The following is a 22,637-nucleotide window of genomic DNA, read 5'->3' as shown; positions in this document are numbered from 1 at the left end:
AACATGTCTTATGTTTGGTGACTTTTTTTCAGCAATACATTGAACACTGTAAACACAATGGATGAAGCTTATTAGCACAATGTCTGTCTTGTCTTAAACTGTCTTTTCTTGCATATTTATGTACGTGCAGAACAACTTTTCTGCGTTTGACGTCTCACTGTAATGTAAATATTCCTGTCACATACTTTTTTAAATAAAAACAATTATATAAACACATTTTTTTATTAAACTAAACACCATTTAAGTTATACAAATCATTTGACACACTTTATAACAAACATTTAAAATTATATCAGTGCACTTTTATGTAAAAAAAAAAAAAAAAAAAAAAAGTAATACAAAATATTGTACTCTATATATACTACTTAAAAAATCTGTTTTTTCCTCTAAGAAAACCTAAAAAGTGATACAGACAAGAACACTTATGATTCTCCCTATTACTATAACTTTGCTTCGGCCATTTTGGAGCCATTAGTGATGTCAGAGTGGGCGTCGTCCTCTTGGTGGCGAGCGACTCTCCTGCAGTGGACGAAGATGTAAACAGGATGAATAAACGCCAGCAGACTGAGGACGGTCAGACCAACGTCCACCTGGAACACAACAGAGCAGCAGGTTAACTTATAATGTCACACTACTTTTGTTCGACTTATTCTGCCCTACAAAGCTACTAACTGCAGTAACTATATTTTTGGTCAAAATTGAGTTATAACTAAAAATGAACTCCTTGATGTCTGTTTTACCTTGTGACAAAGTTTTAGATTTCAATTTTGCTTTATTTCAGAGAAATAATGATATAAAAACCACAAAATCCAACTAAAAAACTGCACTTACCATGGTCTGCTTTGTATATATATACTAATTTAAACATGAAAACAATAGAAATTATAAGTTTATTTGAAAGGGAAATTAGTATCTAGATAGTGATGAAGTAAAAAAGTGAGATAAAATTATATTAAGACTAAAATACTTTAAGATATTAAGTCTAAAATAAACAAACCTTTGAATAGAGTTGTTAAACACTTTTAAATACATTTATAACAAAATCAATTTGAAGATGTTGATTCAGTGAAAACTAATTATAAAAGCTGACAATGAAGACAGTCACTACATTTTTGGGGTCAAAGTTCAAATAAATCGTAATGATTTTTTAGCATAAATATGACATCATCAATACATGTAGAAATAAGTGTCATATCACTGACCTACCTTTTATCATTTTAACGTCTATTTTTAGTCATTTTGTGTCTTTTTTGATCATTTTAACATCTACAGTCATGGAAACATTCTTGATATTAACCAAAATCATTATGAATAAAACCATGTTGTGTTACATCACTGCGATAAACCCAAGACTAGGAAAAGACTGATATGAAACAGATTACTACCTTAAACTGAACGATGGAGATGACTCCAGTAAAACTCCTAGATTTACTAAAGACTTTCAGGTTTTAGTCTGGGACTGAATTTCCCTTTGGGGATAAATAAAGTAATTTTGAATTTGAATTTGACATGTATCCCCCATAAAGGTTTGATATTCACCCAGTGGTCCTTTTACAAAACTTTCTTGATCACTTACATAGAAGGGGTCTCCCCCCAGAGGTCCTTTGACCAGAGCGAAGCAGGGGTACTGCAGCAGGGAGATGATGGCCGACAGGGACATCACCAGACCGTACAGCTTCCCAAAGTGGCATGCTGGAAAACTGTAAGAGAGATGAGCCACAGGTAAGTCTCTGAGCCTGTTTACACCTGGTTTTAAAATGCAGATGACAGATGGGACCCTGTTTCCGTTCAGCAGTGATGTGGTCTGAGTGATCTGAATACTATAGTCAACCTGAAGGATGCTGCAGAAAAGCTACAAATTCTAAAATTGTGACAGTTCACACGCATCTTCAACAGTGGTGGAACGTAACTAAGTACATTTACTCAAGTACTGTACTTAAGTACAATTTTGAGGTACTTGTACTTTACTTGAGTCTTTCTATTTTCTCTAAATATATACTTCTACTCCACTACATTTTGAGGCAAATATTGTACTTTTTACTCCACTACATTTAGCTGACAGCTTTAGTTACTTTTTCAGGTCGAGATTCAACATAAAACATATGATCAATTTTAAGGTGATTAGACTTTTTTTATTTAATCAAATCTTATAACAGTATATTAAGTACTTAAATGAGCCATATCTTTACAAAATCAAAACCCTGCTTACATAAAATCATCAATACAAATAATGTAATAATATATTTAGAATATATAAAACAATCTGAGTGGGTCCATTCGGCATAACGACTACTTTTACTTTTGATACTTTAAGTACATTTTGATGCTGATACTTTTGTACTTTTACTTAAGTAAGTTTTGAATGCAGGACTTTTACTTGTAGTGGAGTAATTTCATAGTGTTGTATTAGTACTTTCACTTAAGTACGGGATCTGAATACTTCTTCCACCACTGATCTTCAACCAGCCAGAAAAGAAGATCTTTACAATCCCCAAAGACACAAGGAGTCACAATCTCCTCTTCTGTTCCTGAATAAACAAATGACCAAAAAAAGGATTTTTGCAGAACACTGGCCCTCATTTTTCAAACCGGCGTAGAAACCAGCACAGATCTGAGCGTATATGTCGTTAGGGTTTGTAATGGAAATCCGTTGAAAATGTATATGTAGTATAAGCAGTTAATGCATGATCTGGTAACAGGTAGTGTTTCAGTTTTCGTGGGAAAGGAAAAACTCATTAGACAAGTCAGCTTAGCATATCCGAAGCGGATGCTCTGGTTGATACGATAACATTAGAATAGGAATCTGACCTCCCAAGTGTGCTCTTATAACAAAAGTGGAACATAACAGGAAATTACAGGACATTGAACTTTAGTTACACAGAAGTAATAACGCACAAACCTGTGGAGTAAAAAAGAGGCAACACAAGGCGTTGTCTCCTCAGAGTTGTTCTGATCTTTGGATTTGTCTGTCACCTTTGGCATCTGTATCTGTTTTTGATACCTACATAAATCCCACACAAGCTGTGGCCCCTGTGTCAAATTAATAATAAAATGGTCAATTTATAACGATGCACAATTCTTACCTATTTTCTGTTCAAACAATATCTCATTGTACACAAAAGGAACCCAGAATGTGTACATTGTATAATAGTTTAATTGTGCAATAAAAGATACATATAAAGATCATTCTCACTGTACTGCACTTTCAAAATAAAAAAAAAGTAATTGTGCACAAAAATGAGAAATGTCATTGTCGTACAAAAATACGATGGTAAGTCTCAGCGTTTCAATGAATGTAGTTCTTCCAAATATGAGACTTTTAGCTAAAATAAAGGTTTTGAATGCTTAAATATCATTTTTGACTATTTTTAATGTGCCCCTCTGATTAAACACTGGCCCCTCCTTGGCCCCCACAGTAAAACTGGTCTAGAACCGCCACTGCACACAAGGCTGTAATTCGAATCTACCTGGTCGTCAAGTGTTTTTCTTTTCAGATTTTCTACGACAAGGGCCAGTGTGATGTCACAGTGAATTTGACCTTTGACCTATTGCCATCACATCATCATTTGTAACCGTTTAAAAGGTTATAGAGTGATCTTGAGCATTTCCCTTTGACATCCAATCAGTTCATCCTTGAGTCCAACACGTTTAACAAACAATATGGCTGAAACCAAGTTGGACTTTTCTGCAGGAACATTTATTCTTTGACTTTGTGTGTTTGCTACTCACGCGATGCTAATGAACGCTGCGTTTCCCCCGTAGAGGAAGGAGCGGTTGAGGACTTGTAGGATGAAGGTGAGGTACTGCAGAGGGAGGAGAGGAACGGAGGCGCAGAGGGAGAACAGGAGGCACTGCAGGGAGGTGAGGAGCAGCGAGAGGGAGGAGGAGTTCAGGTCGGCCTGCTGCGCCGTTTCTCCTGCAGGAGAAAACATGAAGAAAGACTGAGTGAAGTTAGTCTGTTGGATAAACACAGTTACACACAGACAGAGGTGGAATGTAACTAAGTACTTTTACTCAAGTACTGTACTTAAGTGCAATTTTGAGGTACTTGTACTTTACTTGAGTATTACCATTTTATGTCACTTTATACTTCTACTTCACTACATTTAGAGACAAATATTGTAGTTTTTACTCCACCACATTTAGCTGGCAGCTTTAGTTACATATTTTTAAGAGCAAACTTAAGACTAATCTTTTTAATTTGGCTTTTACTTGCTTTACTTGAACCATTTTAAAATATTTTTCTGCTCATGCATCTTAGTGTTACAACATGTTCTCTTTTATTTATTTGCTACTATTTAGCCACTTAGAAGGTCAATCTTAGTGTCAAAATCTACATTTTCTGTTGGAGAAATGTATATACAAGATGTGACATGAGATGAAAGCGTTTCATTGGGTTTTTTTGAGCAGTGTACATGGCAGCTAATCCTCACTCTCCAAACATTTTCAGCTCAGGATTCCTGCTGCAGCACTTGAAGCAAGTTGCCTACCAGTCTGGGTGAAAATGAACATATATGTTTGATCAAATAATCATCTAATGATATTCTCAATAGCTTTAAATGATTCTTTGACCCAGAAAATGTAGATTTTGAAACTAAGATTGACCTTCTGAGTGACTTGGAAGATTTATTGGTTCTCATAGACTTTATATGGCTGCCATCTCCGATCCGATCCGATCCGATTTTGTCCGACGTGTCCCCTTTATTTAGCTCTGCCTCCTGACTATTTTACTTGTAGTGGAGTAATTTCACAGTGTGGTATTAGTACTTTTACTCAAGTAAAGGATCTGAATACTTCTTCCACCACTGCTCAGAGTTCTAACAGTGATTTACCAGGAGCCAGAGGTTTCCCTTTGTGTCTGTCCATGATGAGTCCGTTCCACGGAGCACACAGAACTCCACACAGCTGAGTCACGGCGAACGCATTAGTGTACTGACTCACTGAGGGACAAGAGAAGAAAAAACACAGGAAACAAAAGTTGGCTGGTGATGATGAGACGATGTTAATATGTCACAGGACAGTTACGTTCATATCTAATGTTGAGAATCATTTACCCAAGTTGGCCTAATTTTTTAACTGGCCAGCCAAATGTGTTATAGGTAGGTCAAGCTCAAAAATCATGACGATTTATTTGACCTTTGACCCCCAAAATGTAGTTACTGCACTCTGGTTTTGCTGTAAAAGGATCTAATAGTAATGCAAAACCAGAGTGCAGGAACTACAATATAGTTTTAACCCTCTTTAGTCTCCAAAAGCACAAAAGCATGGCTTCTTCATCACATCCAGACGTAAAAACGGAGCAGACCAAAAAAAGACACAAAAAGACTTAAAAAAAGAAACAAAATGACCAAAAAAATACACAAAATGAGAAGATAGAATAACCAAAAAAACCCCACAGAAGACACAAAATGACAGAAAAGACACAAAATAACTAAAAAAAGACGCAACAACAGACACAAAATGACCATAAAAGACAAATGACATACATGAACATTTCAATGTGTACATTTCATGTACACATTGTGTACATGAAATACACAAAATGATAAAAAAGACACAAAATAATTAATAGACACAAATAACCATAAAAGACACAAAATGACAAAAAGACACAAAATAACTAAAAAAAAGACACAACAGACATAAAATTACCAAAAAAGACACAAAAAAGACACAAAAAAGGCACAAAAAGACAAAATGACTTACAAAGACACGAAAAGACATGAAAAGGATTCAGAAATGGACAAAATAGTCCTATAATACTCCATAGAGTTAAAAGTGTTTAACAACTCTATTCAAAGATTTGTGTATTTTAGACTTAATTTTATAAAGTAATGATATATTTTAGTCTTGATATAATTTTATCTCACTTTTTTACTTCATCACTATCTAGATAATAATCTCCCTTTCAAATAAACGTATAATTTATGTCATTCTTGTCTTCACTATTAAACACAATGAAGAAATACAAGGCTACACTGGATCACGGTGGATTTTGTAGTTACTGCATTATTATTTCTCTGAAATAAAGCAAAATTGAAATCTTAAACTTTGTCACAAGATAAAACAGACATAATTTTTAGTTAGAACTCAATTTCGACCAAAAATATATTTACTGCAGTTAGACTTTGCAGGGCAGACTAGACTGACTGAAGTGACCGGGACTTCTCTAACAGACGTTGAGGATGATTTACCCAGGTTGGCGTCGTGGTTGGCCAGCCGGTTGAGCATGGGGTTGAGCGTGCCGATAAAGAGGTAATGCCTCAGCTGCATGATGGACAACCACAACATGTGCCACAGGAAGAACCAGGACAGCACACAGCTCCGGAAACTCGCCACTAAACACATTAACAGAAAAATGAAAGCAAGTACAAACACGGAGCAGTTGAATGCATTTACTAATGTCTACCTGTGATATCTGAAACACATTTTCTTCTGGGTTTGTTATTTTCTGCTGGTTAACAGCATCAGCATATTAAAAGTACAGTAATATTTGTAAGACAATGAGCGTTTTTAGCCGATAGCTTAAGTAAGTAAGTAAGTAAGTAAAATCCGCTATACTGCTGGATTGATCTGTACCTGCATAATTAGCCATGCTGGTTTGTTTATGATCAGCAGCGGTCGTTGTGCACAGTTAGCGATGGCGGCCACAGTTGCCTCTCCCGTGTTAAATCCGTCGCGTATGTGACGTCACAGTCGAAACTGTCGCTAAGTGATTACGCAACAATCAATAACCATACGTCACCTCCGGAGTCTCTAAATCCCTTTGGGGCCTTTTTTTTTGTAATGGAGACAAGCAGAGTGAGCGGACATTTGAGAGGGCGTGGCCTGAGACTTTCCCAGCGGCCACTCTTAAAGGAAACACGGAGGCTAAATACCTTTTTCTGAGTCTTGGGGCTCCGTCCCGTCCTCAACTGCTGGTTGCATGTTGTTCTTCCCTCCAGACTCCTGTGATGCTCCTTCCCTCATCCTCTCAAACTGCTCCACATTGTAAGTGTTGGCCTCGCCACAATTCAACCTGTGCATCGGGAAACATGAATGTTAGTCTTGTGTCTCATTTGTGAAGATGATACGTACGACCCAAGACAGTAACTGCTGCAATGACAAGCTGATGTTCTCACCCGTAGGTGTAGCACTGGGGCAGAGGGTACGGGATGTGGGTCCGGGGCATCAGCAGGAAGGTCCTCAACAGGTGGATGATGCTGCACAAGGACAAGACCAGGAGGGAGGAGCGGAGGGAGACTCCATGTTCATGTAGAACCTGGACAGCAGAGGAGAAACGCTTAACTTGAAGAAAATAGATAAGAGATTCTTTAGAAGTTTATATACTCATGGACGGATTACTGAATAGACCTAATGGACTCAGGGGCCCCTGGCCTTCACCTACGAAATGTCATTTAAATACCCTGTTTCCATTCAGCAGTAACATGTGGTCTGAGTGATCTGAACACAAGTGGACGGCTCTAAATACAGGAGAAAACACTGTCAGGACGCATTGAGATCGCATGTCAAGAACCACATTGGGAGGTGGTTCAGGTGGCAACCTCCAGGCGGCAACCTCCTGGTCTGAGCAGGGAGGCAAACCAGGAAGTGCCTTAAGCTGCATTCTACTGAAAATTCCAGCAGGGGGCGCTGACTGCGGCTGCAGAAGCATTTTAGTCCATTCATTTCAATACAAAATGAGAAGACTTCTTACTTGATTTATTACCTCAGAAATGTTTTCCAGGACAACACTATGGTCTCAATCACTAGTAAAAAAAAAATCTTCTTCAAGACAATCTGATGTTAATAGTGTAAATAATGGCCCCATTTAGAAGAAAATAGAAGATAAAGAATCATATGATTTGGGGCAGAATAGGTAATTATATATTTTAATCGTATTTGACACTCCTTTTTTTAATATCAGATTCTTCCATTAGCGTTTTTATGGATTGCAAGTTGTTAAATTTACAAGGTAATTTGAATAGATTTTTCTGTTTATTCCAAGCGGCAACCTCCGGGTCTGAGCAGGGAGGAAAACCAGGAAGTGCCTTAAGCTGCATTCTACCAAAAATTCCAGCAGGGGGGGGCGCTGACGGTGGTTGCAAAAGCATTTCAGTCCATTCATTTCAATACAAAATGAGAAAACTTCTCACTTGATTTATTAGCTCAGAAATGTTTTTCAGGACAACATTATGGTCTCAATCACTAGTAAAAAATCTTCTTCAAGACAATCTGATGTTAATAGTTCTAATAATGGCCCCATTTAGAAGAAAATAGAAGATAAAGAATCGTATGATTTGGGGCGGGGCTACCTTTAATTGACAGGTCACTAACAAGGCGAGCCGTCACCAGGAGTGAAGCAGAACAATGCGTATCCACGGCAACGAGTCAATAAAGTTATATATAAACGTTATATAGATATAAAAAAGGAGGTTTAATGGTTTGGTCTCATAACTTTGACCCTTTCACTGTATTTTCACTTAATGACAGTTTATTTATAATTATATATATCTATATAATTATAGAATAGGTAATTGTATATTTTAATCATATTTGACACTCATTTTGTTAATATCAGATTCTTCCATTAGAAGCAGAACAATGCGTATCCACGGCAACGTGGCAATAAAGTTATATATAACGTTATATAGATATGAAATAAGGATTTTATCGTTCCAGTGTCTACTTATCTTTTTTATTGTGCTTTTATTGCGTTATTTATTTATTATGTTTATCTTCTTGTGCAGCATTTTGAAAACCTTGTGTTTGCTATAAACGTGCAATATAAATAAAATGTATTGGATATGTTTGTATTATTATAACAGCTCCACTTTTACCTTAATGACCAGAAACACGGCAGCAGACGAGTCAAAAGCTCCGTTGTACAGGGTGATGATGGTGGAGCGGTGAGCAGCAAACAGGTTCCCCACCTTCCCCCCAAACACACACACACAGTTATACATCACTGGAGAGTTCATAGGGTTTTAGAATAATGATTCATAGAGTGTGTTTAAGAATTTACCTGCATGTTGGTTAGAAGCAGCAGGATTCCTCCCACGGCGATGCAGGCCAAGGCAGGAAACAGCAGCTCTGAAAACGCTGCAAGACAGAGGAAGACAAACTTTACTGGCAAGTTAAGAAATTATTTATTTGATTGTATTCTTATGATAATTATGTTAACCATCTCCTTTACTTTGTTTTGAGTCAGAGAGATGCCAGAATCTTCTGTTGTTGCTGCTGTTCATCTGTTAGACAACTGGACAGTTAACTGAACTTGTTTGGCCCCGTGGTAATGTTACTAGTTCTATATTTTCAAGAAATAATTCATAATTAACTATGGGTTTGATATATGGACTGTTTAGTAATCAGTATGGCATTCTCGTAATATCTGCTGTGCATCCATATATATATATATATATATATATATATATATATATATATACATATACATATATATAGATGCATCCTGTTACATGTTTCAAATGTGATGAGAATAATAATAGATATTAGCGAGTGAAAATATTATAGCAAGAAGAAACAAAACTGGTTCAGTATGATGACATATGAGTGAATGAGGAGATTTAGTGTTGAAAAGGTGTGTGTGTGTGTGTGTGTGTGTGTGTGTGTGTGTGTGTGTATATATCTGTGTGTGTGTGTGTGTGTATCTGTGTCTATGTGTGTATATATCTGTGTGTGTGTGTCTATGTGTGTATATATCTGTGTGTGTGTGTGTGTGTGTGTGTGTGTGTACCTGCACTAGAGAAGGCCACTAGAAGGGTTCCTGTTGTGTACAAAGATCTGAAGAGAGAAATGATTTAATTTAGTGCAGCTACATCAGAGTCTGTCATTTACACACATCCAGACACACTATATGGATATACCACATGAATATGTACACTTAATTATCCATCTTCATTATTTTTTTATTTTAAAAGTAAATAAGAATAATAATAATAAAAAGTAAAAAAGCTAGATAAAAAGTTGAAAATAATAAATAAATAATTAAAAGTAGAGCATGATAAACATATATATATATATATATATATATATATATAAGATTAATAAATAAGATGCATGAGAAGAAAAATATTTTAAAAAGGTTCAAATGAAAGCCAAATTAAAAAGATAAGTCTTTATTGTGCTCTTAATGATCTGAAGCGTCTCTGAGGGCCTCAGGTCTTCAGGTCCTCCACCAACGAGGACCACAGAGAGAAAAAGATGCCTTAATGTGGGTTTAACTTCTAACTTTTTGTTTTTATTAAAAGGCCAGAAGACCTGAGGGTCCTCCGGGGTTCACAGGATAAAAGTCAATCAGATAAACAGGCTGGTCCAAGACCATTCAGAGATTTATAAACCAGTAAAATAATTTTAAAATCGATTCTGAAGTGCAAGAGGGTCGTGGGTTCGAATTTTAGTTTGCATGTTCTCCCTGTGTCAGCGTGGGTTCTCTCTGGGTCCTCCAACTTCGTCCCACAGCCCAAAAACACTTAGTTTAGGTTTAATTGGTGACTCTAAATTGTCCATAGGAGTGTATGAGAGCTGTCTCTATGTGTCTACCCTGTGATAGTCTGTCCAGGGCCTGATTTATCTATCAAAGTTTTTTTCTTAGCTGCCTCAGTCTAGTGATCTGTAACAGATGCTCTAAAAATATGCATTCATGTGCACTGTGAACAATATATAACCCGATTTGTCAATATGTAACGCAAAAGCTCCAAAAATCAACATTTCTTATTATCCCAGATAAGACAGAACTGTTTTTTTTTTACTTTTTAAATGTAAAAGTTTAATCAGTCTCTCTTCTTTTTTCATTTACATACAGTTAGTCCGGGGCCAAAGTCCCCAATGGGTTGACAGTAGTAAAAATTATAAAGGGATGATACTGACACTGTATTACAGGGTTCATATCAGGTCTGGGGTCAGATGAGGTGAACTCTGCTTGGCTGTAATCTCTCTGCTGTGGTCAGACATGCTCTCCTTTTTATCTCATTAACCCTTACGGTTCCTCCTCTCTCCTAACTGTAAATAACTGAACTGCAAACTGAAATAAACACTCGAGTTGGATCCCATATGGGGACCATGCATTGAATAATTATGATAATAAAAGAATATCTATTTAAAATACAAAATATGAGAAACTGTATTCTGTTACAGTTACTGTTTAAATTTACTGAATACTGTCACTGTCTTTAAAATAAATAACTTGGAGCATATCAGGGTTTCCCATTAATTACCCAGACTCTAATCTGTCCCGCTAGACTCTCATGTCACATTTCAAGCTACTGAAAGTATTTTTACACGATTTTTACACGGCAAACCAGGAAGTGCCTTAAGCTGCATTCTACTGAAAATTATTATTATTACTCAAATTCCAGCAGGGGGCGCTGACTGCGGCTGCAGAAGCATTTTGGTCCATTCATTTCAATGCAAAATGATAAAAAACTTCTCACTTGATTTATTACCTCAGAAATGTTTTTCAGGACAACACTATGGTCTCAATCACTAGTAAAAAATCTTCTTCAAGACAATCTGATATTAATAGTGTAAATAATGGCCCCATTTAGAAGAAAATAGAAGATAAAGAATCGTATGATTTGGGGCGATTTGGGGCAGAATAGGTAATTATATATTTTAATCGTATTTGACACTCATTTTGTTAATATCAGATTCTTCGAGTAGTGTTTTTATGGATTGCAAGTTGTTAAATTTACAAGGTAATTTGAATAGATTTTTCTGTTTATTCCAGGCGGCAACCTCCTGGTCTGAGCAGGGAGGCAAACCAGGAAGTGTCTTCAGCTGCATTCTACCGAAAATTCCAGCAGGGGGCGCTGACAAAGGTTGCAAAAGCATTTCTGTCCATTCATTTCAATGCAAAATGAGAAAACTTCTCACTTGATTTATTACCTCAGAAATTTTTTTCAGGACAACACTATGGTCTCAATCACTAGTAAAAAATCATCTTCAAGACAATTTGATGTCAATAGTTCTAATAATGGCCCCATTTAGAAGAAAATAGAAGATAAAGAATCGTATGATTTGGGGCGGGGCTACCTTTGATTGACAGGTCACTAACAAGGCGAGCCGTCATCAGGAGAGAAGCAGAGCAATGCGTATCCACGGCAACGTGTCAATAAAGTTATATATAACGTTATATAGATATGAAAAAGGAGGTTTAGCGGTTTGGACTCATAACTTTGACCCTTTCACTGTATTTTCATTAATGACAGTTTATTTGAACGTTTTGTTCAGTAAAAATGTCTTGTTTAGTGTTTGGTTGGACTAACAGACACTCCAAGGAGTCGCTGCTCAGTTTTCTGAGGTCAGTTACGAACATTTTGTTTTTGTTTTTTTGTTAGCCAAAATTAAAATCTCAGTTGATGCTGCATTCCATGAAAAACAGAAAAAAATAATCATTAAAACAATTTTTTTTCTTTTTCAAGTGAATGCAATACGCTTCCGTACTTTAATCATTTATACATTCATTTTTCTACATATACTATGTTTAATTTAAAGCACATGCTAAAATTATTCGTTATCACGCTTCAGTTTCATGAAAGAAAAGTTAGTTTGTAATGCTTCCAATGAAATAGGCGGTTAGGGTTATTGTTTCTTTATAATATATATATTTTTATAAGTTAGAAAAGACTAAAATAAGATGAACTCACATTCCCAGCAGCCTGGTTACCATGGTGCCGAATCGATCAAACAGGTATCCGTTGACGATATTCAGGAAGTTGTTGAGGAAGGAGGCGATGGTGAAGACCAGAGAGAACTGCTCATCCTGTCCACTACAGTCTGCAACACAGAGACGGAGAGAGAGGTTGAAATATTATCAGATATTAATAAAAACTACAGGATCATCTCAATAAATTAGAATATGATGGAAAAGTCCATTTCCAGTAGTTCAAGTCAAACAGCCCCAAAAAAGTATTGAGTCAAATAGATGGACATACTTTAAGAGGCCAACATTTACATATTAAACATACTTTTTAAAATTGGTCTTTTGTAATATTCAAATTTTGAGATAAAAGTCATAATTAGATTAGAGTCGAAATTATAAGATAAAAGTTGGAATCTTGTGATTAAAAATATTTGAAATAATGAGATAAAAAAAGGTCATAATCATAAGATAAAAAGTTGAAATTATGGGATAAAACATCATCATTTTGATATTAAAAGAAAGTTGAAATTATGAGATAAAAAAGTCATAAGATAAATAGTCATAATTACGAGATAAAAAGTAAAAATTATGAGATAAAAAATTGAAATTATAAGATAAAAAGTGATCATTTTGAGATAAAAAAAAAAAGTCACAGAGATGGACAGACTTTTCAGAGGCCAACATTTACATATTAAACACACTTTTTTAAATTGGTCTTTTGTAATATTAAAATGTTTTTTAAACAGTGAATTTTAGGTCTTCATTAAATGTAAGCCATAATTATTATAATTAGAAGAAATTAAATAAATGAAGACATTCAATGTTTCATTCTGTGTGTAATGGATCTTTATAATGTGTTATTTCACCTTTTGAATGGAATTACTGACATAAATAAACTTTCTATGATATTCTAATTCAGGTTGGTTGACACTAAAACCGGTTGAAGCAGAATAAATAAATATTGGAGTTGGCATCATCAGAAACGTGACTCTGTGCCTGCTGGATATGGACGGTGAAATTATTTGCCAACATTTGCCATAAAGACCAAGCCATATAGAATATGGCTTGCAGTTTTTCTGTTCCCAAGTTGCAAAAAATCTATTAAGGCAGCTTTACATTTACATAATTTACATTACTTTGTACTTGTTAATTTTAACCCTTTGGAGTTTGGGGCTATTTTGTCGGTTTTGTCTCCTTTTCATTCTGCCTGTATATAAACCACTTAAACATCTTTACCATGACGTGTTGGTGTCATTGTTTTCAGCACAACTTCACCTATATGACCTGATCATTTATTTTCATTTTGACTTACTGGATCAACATTATGAACACAAAAAACACACCAAAAATACTAAAACACACATAAAAACACAAAAAAATTACAAAAAATACATATAAAACACACACACACACAAAAAAAAATAATAATTAAAAAATACATATAAAAACACATAAAAAACACCCCAAAAAATTACAAAAAACACACAAAAACAAAAAATAACAAAAATACACATAAAACCACATAAATAACAAAAAAAAATCACAAACACCAAAAATTATTAAAAATACACATAAAACACACCAAAAAATTAAAAAAAACACAAAAAATACACATAAAACACATAACAAACACAAAAAATACACCTAAAAACACATAACAAATTACAAAAAACACGAAAAACACACACAAAAATACAAGACACACACACAAAAAAACACTCATAAAACCACACATAAAAACACACTCAGAACACACAAAAACACACCAAAAACATAAAAAAAATTACAAAAAACACAACAAATTTACAGAAGCTCACATAAACACACAAAACCCACAAAGAAATTACACAAACTAGTAAACACACTTTTGCACACTGCAAATAGAAAAATCTCAGCAAAAAAAGTAAAATCATGTTACTACACTTGGTCGAGGTGTTTTTTACCTTTGCTAAAAAAAAAAAAAAAAAAGTGAATGCATTAAATGAGACATGGAAACTTGTGTAAAAGCCAAAACTTTAGAGTTCAGCTGCCAGCAGGAAACATGCTGCTGAACGTTTCTACGTCGTGACGTCATGAAGGAATCTTTCCTGGACTCCAGAGGGTTTTTAAAGACTGATAACTATTAAAATCAAAGCCGACCTGCAGAGTTTCTCACCTGTGCTGGTGGAGTTGTTGCTGCCGGGGACGGAGACACACAGCTGGCTGAAGTATCCTTCCTCCTTCAGAACAAACACCAGGGAGGCGTAGCCGAACACCACGCCGGCGAAGCACAGACACTCTAACATCCCCGAGGCCAGAGTCAGCCGGTAGCGCAGCTCCGAGCCCTGCATGCTGCACACACACTGAGTTTAATCCACTATGAGTTCAGTCCTCAGAGAAAGTCATTAATGTCTCCTGTTCCTCTAATGTCTCTCCTCCAGCTCCCTTCAGTCAGTCGAGGGCTGTGAAGGTTTCTGCTGGACACAACAAAAACACAACAGGTGTTATTAATCTTTCAGTTGCAGTAAAAACAAAAGAATATGAAGTCAGCAGCATCTGTGGAGCAGATTAATGGATTAGACACATGTCAACCAGTTTACAGCCCAAAACTGCAGCGATTTAACTTTGTTTTTAACACAATATTAAAAAAATGACACGTGGTGAATACAGGTGCATCTCAATAAATTTGAATATCATAGAAAAGTTTATTTATGTCAGTAATTCAATTCTAAAAGGTGAAATAACTTTTTTATTATATAGATCCATTACACACAGAATGAAACATTTCATGTCTTCATTTATTTAATTTATTCTCATTATAATGATTATGGCTGACAGTTAATGAAGACCTAAAATTCAGTGTCTCCATAAAAATGTAATATTACAAGAGACCGATTTTGAAAAGTATGTTTAATATGTAAATGTTTGCCTCTGAACAGTATGTTCATCTATATGACCCAATACTTGGTTGGGGCTGTTTGACTTGAACTACTGGAAATAATGGACTTTTCATCATATTCTAATTTATTGAGATGATCCTGTAGATACTGTTGGGGTCAATCTGACCGTGAACAGAAGAAGTGACTCATGTTCATTTATCAACATCACTCCATAAAAGAAAAAAAGACACAAAAAATACCAAAAAAGACATAAAATGACAGAAAATACACAAAATGGCCAAAAAAGACAAATGACCAAATTAAGACATAAAATGACCAAAAAAGACACAAATTGACCACAAAATGACCAAAAAAAAATTAAATTGGCCTAAAACGACACAAAATGACAGGAAAGATGCAAAATGGCCCAAAAGACACAAATGACTAAATTAAGTCTTAAAATTACCAAAAAAAAAACCCACAAAATGACAGAAAAGATGCAAGATGGCAAAAAAGACACAAATGACCAAAAAAAGACATAAAATTACAAAAAAGACACATATTGACCACAAAATGACAAAAAAATGTTCAAAATGGCCCAAAAATTTTTTTTAATTGGCCTAAAAAGACACAAAATGACAGGAAAGATGCAAAATGGCCCAAAAAGAAACAAATGACCAAAATAAGACTTAAAATTACCAAAAAAACCCACAAAATGACAGAAAAGATGCAAGATGGCAAAAAAGACACAAATGACCAAATTAAGACATAAAATGACCAAATAAAAAAAAGACACATATTGACCACAAAATGACAAAAAAAATGTTCAAAATGGCCAAAAAAAGACACAAAATGACAAAAAACACACAAAACACACACACACACACTAACCCCGTAAAATTCCTGAAGACTTCTCTCCATCTTCTCTCTTTCTGTTATTGCTCCATCTATTTGACTCTTCTCATGTAGTATATCCACCTGTAGTATACTATACTTTTAGCAGGTGCCCTTTAATATTATTATTATTATTTTATTTTATTTATTTATTTATTTTTTCTTCCTAGCTCCTCAAACATCCTGATCCAGTGTTTTCTTTCACGCCTTCTTTACATTCTGCTGCTTGTCTGTAACATTTCTCACTGTGTTTTTAATATTTTGTACAAATTGCTACATAATAAACTGGATCTTCCTTTTAAACTTTCTATAAACAGTAACCCGCCGTCCCTTCTGTGTGTCATGTTGGACTCACATGTCTCCATGAGGACAGCGGGCTGTAATCCAGATTATTTCACCTAATCTGTGTGTAGGAGGAGAACACATGGCGCACCGTGACACCGACCGCCTCATATAAACACACACAATGTGTCTGTTACAGATAATAACATGTAACCATTGATCATAACACCGTAACCTACCATACCGTTAATATGATATAACACTAAATACCTTCTACAACGTTAGCTCGTTTCTGGATCTGGAGACTTTGAACTCGAGACAAAACGCGTCATCCGCCAACCTGTTTGATCTTTTATATGATAATTACCTTTTCATATCCGGTGATCCAGACGATAAATAGTCCTCAATGTAGAGAGTCTGCAGACTGATGCACCGAGCTGCTCCTCTCTCTCTCTCTCTCTCTCTCTCTCTCTCTCTCTCTCTCTTTCTCTCTCTCTCTCTCTCTCTCTCTCTCTTGTCTCTCTCTCTCTCAATTCAATTCAATTGGCTTTATTAGCATGACGTAACACTGTACATATTGCCAAAGCAAGCGTCAGAAGTTTAAAAAAATTTTTAAAAAAAATAACAGTAAGGAAAGCAATGTTTACAATAAATTAATTATAATTCTATTATTCATTTTAAAGGAATTAAGAAAAGAAAAACGTATAACAATAAAATAAAGCAATATTTACAATCATATCTCTGTCTGTCTCTCTCTCTCTGTCTTTATCTCTGTCTGTCTGTCTGTCTGACTGTTAATCTCAACAGGTGGACACAGGGAAGGAAACATATGTCCTTCTTTCCTTAATGTATAAATCTGCCACAAACAAAAAATAGTTGATAAGAGTTTAATTTAAGAGCTGATATCGAGACATTTTCCATGGTTTTATTGATAATAACCAAAATCATTATCAATTGTGTCTTTTTATTGGTTATCATACGTCTTTTTGGTAATTTTGTGTCTTTTTTGGTCAATTTGTGCCTTTTATGGTCATTTTACATCTAGTTTTATACATTTGTTTGGACAAATATAATGATAACAACAAAAATAGCTCATAAGAGTTTAATGTAAGAGGTGATATCTAAACATTTAACATGGTTTTATTGATAATAACCAAAATGATTTTCAATTGGATCTTTTTATTGGTTATCATATGTCTTTTTTGTTAATTTTGTGTCTTATTATTGGTCATGTTAGGTCTTTTTTGTTAATTTTGTGTCTTTTTTAGTCATTTTGTGTGTTTTTTGGTCAATTTGTGTCTTTTATGGTCATTTTACGTCTATTTTATACATTTGCTTGGACAAAACAACAAAAGAGTTTAATTTAAGAGCTGATATCTAAACTTAACATGGTTTTCTTGATAATGATTTTGGTTATTGTCAAGAAAACCATGTTAAATTTCTAGATATCAGTTCTTAAATTAAACTCTTATGAACTATTTTTGTTGTTATCATTATATTTGTCCAAACAAATGTACCTTTAGTTGTACCAGGTATTAAAATGAACATGAAATTGAAGAAAACAAGGTGGTCTAATATTTTTTTCCATGACTGTATGTATAAATATATACACAGAGTGTGTGCTGCCCTCTGGAGGTCATCACATGGTTTTAATTAATCAACTCTCTGCAGTGACTGAGTGTAAAACATGACATGTCTTCTATGTTATTATGGAGAACTGGCAGTCACTATGATGTATGTGGGCAAAATAGGTATTAATGTAAAAAATGCATGAGTGTAAATGCATTTAATAGAAAACCTAAACTAAAAGAAATACACTTTTAAAACGTTGTTTTTCGTTCTTGTTTTTATGTTGTACTTGGTGGTAAATAATGAAAAATCAACTAAACAAGTGGTTTACTTTAAAAAAAAAAGCAGATAATCAAGTATGAATCATGTATTAAGAATCAAATATCTACATCTTCAACAGCAACAAGAACAAGAAACTAAAGAAAAAGGTTAGAATATGGCTTGGCGTTTTTCTGTTCCCAAGTTGCAAAAAATCTATTAAGACAGCTTTACATTTACATAATTTACATTATTTTGTACTTTTCTTGCTTCAGTTTAACCCTTTGGCTATTTTGTGGGTTTTTGACTCCTTTTCATTCTGCCACTGTGGAGCATTAACAACAAACAGCAACCTAAATGCTCTGATAATTATTCATGTATTTGGAAGTATTAGTGGTGGCTAGGTGACATCAGTTGAATCTCATGTTATAAATACTTTTAACTTTGCTCTAGTGCCACACAGAAGCTGATGAAACATCCATTCATTCATTCACCTTTATTTAACCAGGCAGGTCATTAAGAACAAATTCTTATTTACAATGGCGGCCTGACAAGCGACAAGGGTCACTTGAGGGAAGGGGAGGTGGGCTAGGGAGTAAAACACAGTAAGGATCGTAAAAACGCAACAACAACAGTAACAACAATAACAGATAACAAAATATATATATATATATATATATATACACACACACATATATATGAAATTACAACAATAACACAGACAGACGAACAGCAGTCAACAAAAGAAATATGGAGAAAAAATGGTGAGGTGGTATTACATGGTAGAAAAACAATTGCAGGAGTCAGTGAGAATGTCTGAGAGAGCAGCTTTGAAGGCAGGGATGGAGATGAGCTGGTCCAGTTTGAGGGTTTTTTGCAGAGCGTTCCAGTCAACGGCAGCAGCCGATTGAAAGGATGTGAGACCAATGGAGGTGGAGGTTTTTGGTATCTTTAATTTGATGTAGAGTGAGGACCGGGTATTGTGTGTGACAGACAAAGGGTGCAATAGGTGATGCAGATAGGGGGGTGTAAGACCAAGAAGGGTTTTGTAAATAAAAGTAAACCAGTGCATGTTTCGACGGGTGTGAAGTGAAGGCCAGTGGACCAGAGAGTATAGCGTGCAGTGATGTGTGTTGAAGGGAGCGTTTGTGGCAAACCGGATGGCGGAATGGTAGAGGGTGTCAAGTTTGGAAAGTGTACCTTTGCATGCAGACCTGTATATGATGTCACCATAATCAATCATGGGGAGAATTGTCATTTTGATGAGGGTGAGTTTGGCAGAGGAGGTGAAGGTGAAACGGTTTCTGTAGAGGAACCCGAGTTTGGCCTTTACTCTGGATTGGATGTTTGAGATGTGGTCGGAAAAGGATAGTGTGCTGTCTAACCAAATGCCCAAGTACTTATAGACAGTGACCTGGTCCAGGGAAGTACCCTCGCTGGTGGTGATATTGAGGACAGGGGGGGGTTTAGCACCCTTACGACAGAACCACATGACCTTGGTTTTTGAGGTGTTTAGAGACAGTTTAAGGTGAGTGAAAGCCTGTTGGATGTGGAGGAAGCTATCTTGAAGTGTTTTGATTACAGTGTTGGAGGAAGGACCAGTGGCGTAAAGGATTGTGTCATCAGCATATAGGTGAATAAGTGAGTTACCAGAAGACAGAGGTATGTTATTAATGTATATGGAGAACAGTGTAGGACCGAGTATGGAGCCTTGGGGGACACCCTTGGATACTGGAAGAGGATGAGAGAGAAGGTTTTCAAACCTCACCCGCTGAACCCGATGTGAAAGATAGTGAGAAAACCAGGACAGTGAGTGATTAGTGACCCCAATACTGCTCAGTCTATCTAAGAGGATGTTATGATCAACAGTATCAAAAGCTTTGGCAAGGTCAATGAATATTGCAGCACAGTGTTGTTTAGCGTCTAGCGCAGATGTGATGTCATTGAGAACCTTTAAGGTAGCTGTAACACAACTGTGACCAGAGCGAAAACCAGACTGCAACCCAGACAGTATATCATACATATCCAAATAACTAATTAGCTGTTTGTTGACAAGCTTTTCAAGTACTTTGGACACACAAGGCAAGATGGAGATGGGCCTGTAATTGTTTGGGTCAGCCTGATCACCACCCTTAAACAGAGGAGTAACAGTTGCTTCTTTCCAATCGGATGGAATCTCGGCCGTCTGGAGAGAGAGGTTAAAGATGTCCGTCAAGGGAGTTGCAATGATGGGGGCAGCAATCTTGATAAAGAATGCAGCAAGCTCATCAGACCCAGCTGGTTTTTTGGGGTCTAGTGAGGTTAATTCCTGCAAGACCTCTCCCACCAAGAAGGGCCGAAGGGAAAAACTGTGAGGGGGAACAGAGAGGTCAGGAGCATAACCAGGAGTGGTTACCAAGGGCTGAGGGGTTGGGCTTAAGGGCAAGGGGGTCTTAGAAATGCAGGAGGGGTTTGAAGACTCAAAAACAGAACCAGACTTAATAAAGTGCTGATTGAAAATATCAGCCATGGAGCTCTTATCTGAAACAATGAGATCATCCACTTTAAGTGACAATGGTCGAGTCGGGGGTTTGTTCTCTAGTTTTCTGACTGTTTTCCAAAAAGTACTGGGGTTGGAGCTAGATAATGTGAATTGATCAATGAAGTAGCCAGCTTTGGCCCGTCGCACCGCTTGTGTGGCCTTATTCCGAAGCTGGCGAAACAAAAGGCTGTCAGTGGAAGACCCAGATAGGCGTGCTTTCCGCCAGGCGGCGTTTTTATGATGAAGCAACATTGCCAGATCACGGTTAAGCCAGGGACTGTAGCGGTTTTTTATCCTTAGTGTTTTAATTGGGGCATGCTTGTTTATCACGGCTCTAAAAAGGTCTCTGAACATCAACCAGGCATCGTTCACAGTGGGGATCAGGCTGACTCTATATCAGTGTACATTGGCAAGATCATGCAAGAAGGCTTGAATATTGAACTGTTTTAGAGTACGCTTATTACTGATGGTGACAGGCTGTTTGACAGAGAGGAATTTGCGAACACAAGCAATAAAACAGTGGTCACTGATGTCGTTACAAAGCACACCGGATTGATACATATGTGGGAAGTTGGTGAGAACCACGTCTAACAAGGTAGCCTTATCAGGAGTATTGGAGGAAAACCTGGTAGGGTGGGTTATGATTTGATGGAGGTTAAGGGAATCAAGTTGCTGTAAAACTTTCTCAGGTGGCTTAAGCATGTCCCAGTTGAGGTCACCTAGTAGGACAAACTCAGCCCTGGTGAAAGGCGCCAGGGCACTACTTAGAGCTTCTAAGGTGCAAGCAGGTGCAGATGGAGGGCGGTAACAGCCAGCCACTGACAGAGAAAAGTTATTGGATAGCTTGATATTAAGAACGAGCAAATCAAATTGTTTAGGAATTGACCTAGCAAAGGTTATCGTGCACTGTAGATGTTCTTTTGCGAAAATTGCCACCCCACCACCCCTCGATGACCTATCCTGTCGAAACAGTTTGTAACCCGACAAGTTTACCTCAGGGTAGGGAATAGATCTACGCAGCCATGTCTCAGTGATCACTAGAACGTCAGGATTAGAGCTTTCCACCCACACTTTGAGCTGATCCATTTTAGGTAATATACTTCTTGTGTTAACATGCAAAAATCCCAGGTTTTTACGAGCACAGAAGTCATCAAAGCATAGATCATTTGAAGCCAAACCAGCATTGGGAAAAATTACATCAGAAGAAGGTCCAGGGTGGACATGAACATTACCAGAAATCACAAGTAGTAGTAGAATCAAAGCACGGCAGAAAGCAGAGGAGGCACTACAATGGAGTTGTTTTTTACAGACAGCTGTGTGTACATCAGGTGGCAACAAGACCATTTTGCGGAGCAAACTCATAATAAAACATGACAGCAATGGAGGAATAATGGAGTTCATATTTGGTGTAAGTCCAAATGTCCTCACCACCATTAAAGAGGCAGTGTCTCTGTTGTTTGAGCAAACACTGTCAGTTTTGCCACTGGGTAGGATGGGAAAATCGTGAAGTCCATTTTTACACGTAATAGATGGAGGAAACGCATTGATGAACGCCAAAAAGAAGCCAAGCAGTTTGAGGTAAGCCATAACTAGTCCAGATGCTCTCAGACCACAG

At 36.5% G+C, this 22,637-nt stretch overlaps 1 protein-coding gene across 3 annotated transcripts; it reads right to left on the bottom strand.

Annotated features, from left to right (window-relative positions):
• Positions 1-75: 75 nt before the first annotated feature.
• Positions 76-17,131, bottom strand: LOC131979516 (equilibrative nucleobase transporter 1-like). Of its 3 annotated transcripts, none has more exons than XM_059343536.1 (13): positions 17,042-17,131; positions 14,796-15,093; positions 12,645-12,774; positions 9,734-9,780; positions 9,005-9,081; positions 8,820-8,912; positions 7,122-7,261; positions 6,879-7,018; positions 6,195-6,338; positions 4,833-4,940; positions 3,730-3,916; positions 1,577-1,700; positions 76-590 (listed from the first exon to the last, which is right to left on the bottom strand). In XM_059343536.1, exons 2-13 carry the CDS (start codon positions 14,968-14,970, stop codon positions 441-443), a joined length of 1,515 nt encoding a protein of 504 aa, XP_059199519.1. In that variant the 5' UTR covers positions 14,971-15,093; positions 17,042-17,131; the 3' UTR covers positions 76-440. The 3 variants fall into 3 exon arrangements, with proteins under 3 accessions (XP_059199519.1, XP_059199510.1, XP_059199526.1); XM_059343527.1 differs by having other exon boundaries at positions 14,796-15,096; positions 17,042-17,129; XM_059343543.1 differs by lacking the exon at positions 4,833-4,940 and having other exon boundaries at positions 14,796-15,096; positions 17,042-17,129.
• Between the last annotated feature and the right edge of the window lie 5,506 nt (positions 17,132-22,637).

Source organism: Centropristis striata, chromosome 1 (genome assembly GCF_030273125.1).
Source record: "Centropristis striata isolate RG_2023a ecotype Rhode Island chromosome 1, C.striata_1.0, whole genome shotgun sequence".
NCBI lineage: Eukaryota > Metazoa > Chordata > Actinopteri > Perciformes > Serranidae > Centropristis > Centropristis striata.
The sequence above is the reverse complement of the archived record's forward strand: the minus strand, read 5'-3'. Positions and strand labels throughout refer to the sequence as shown.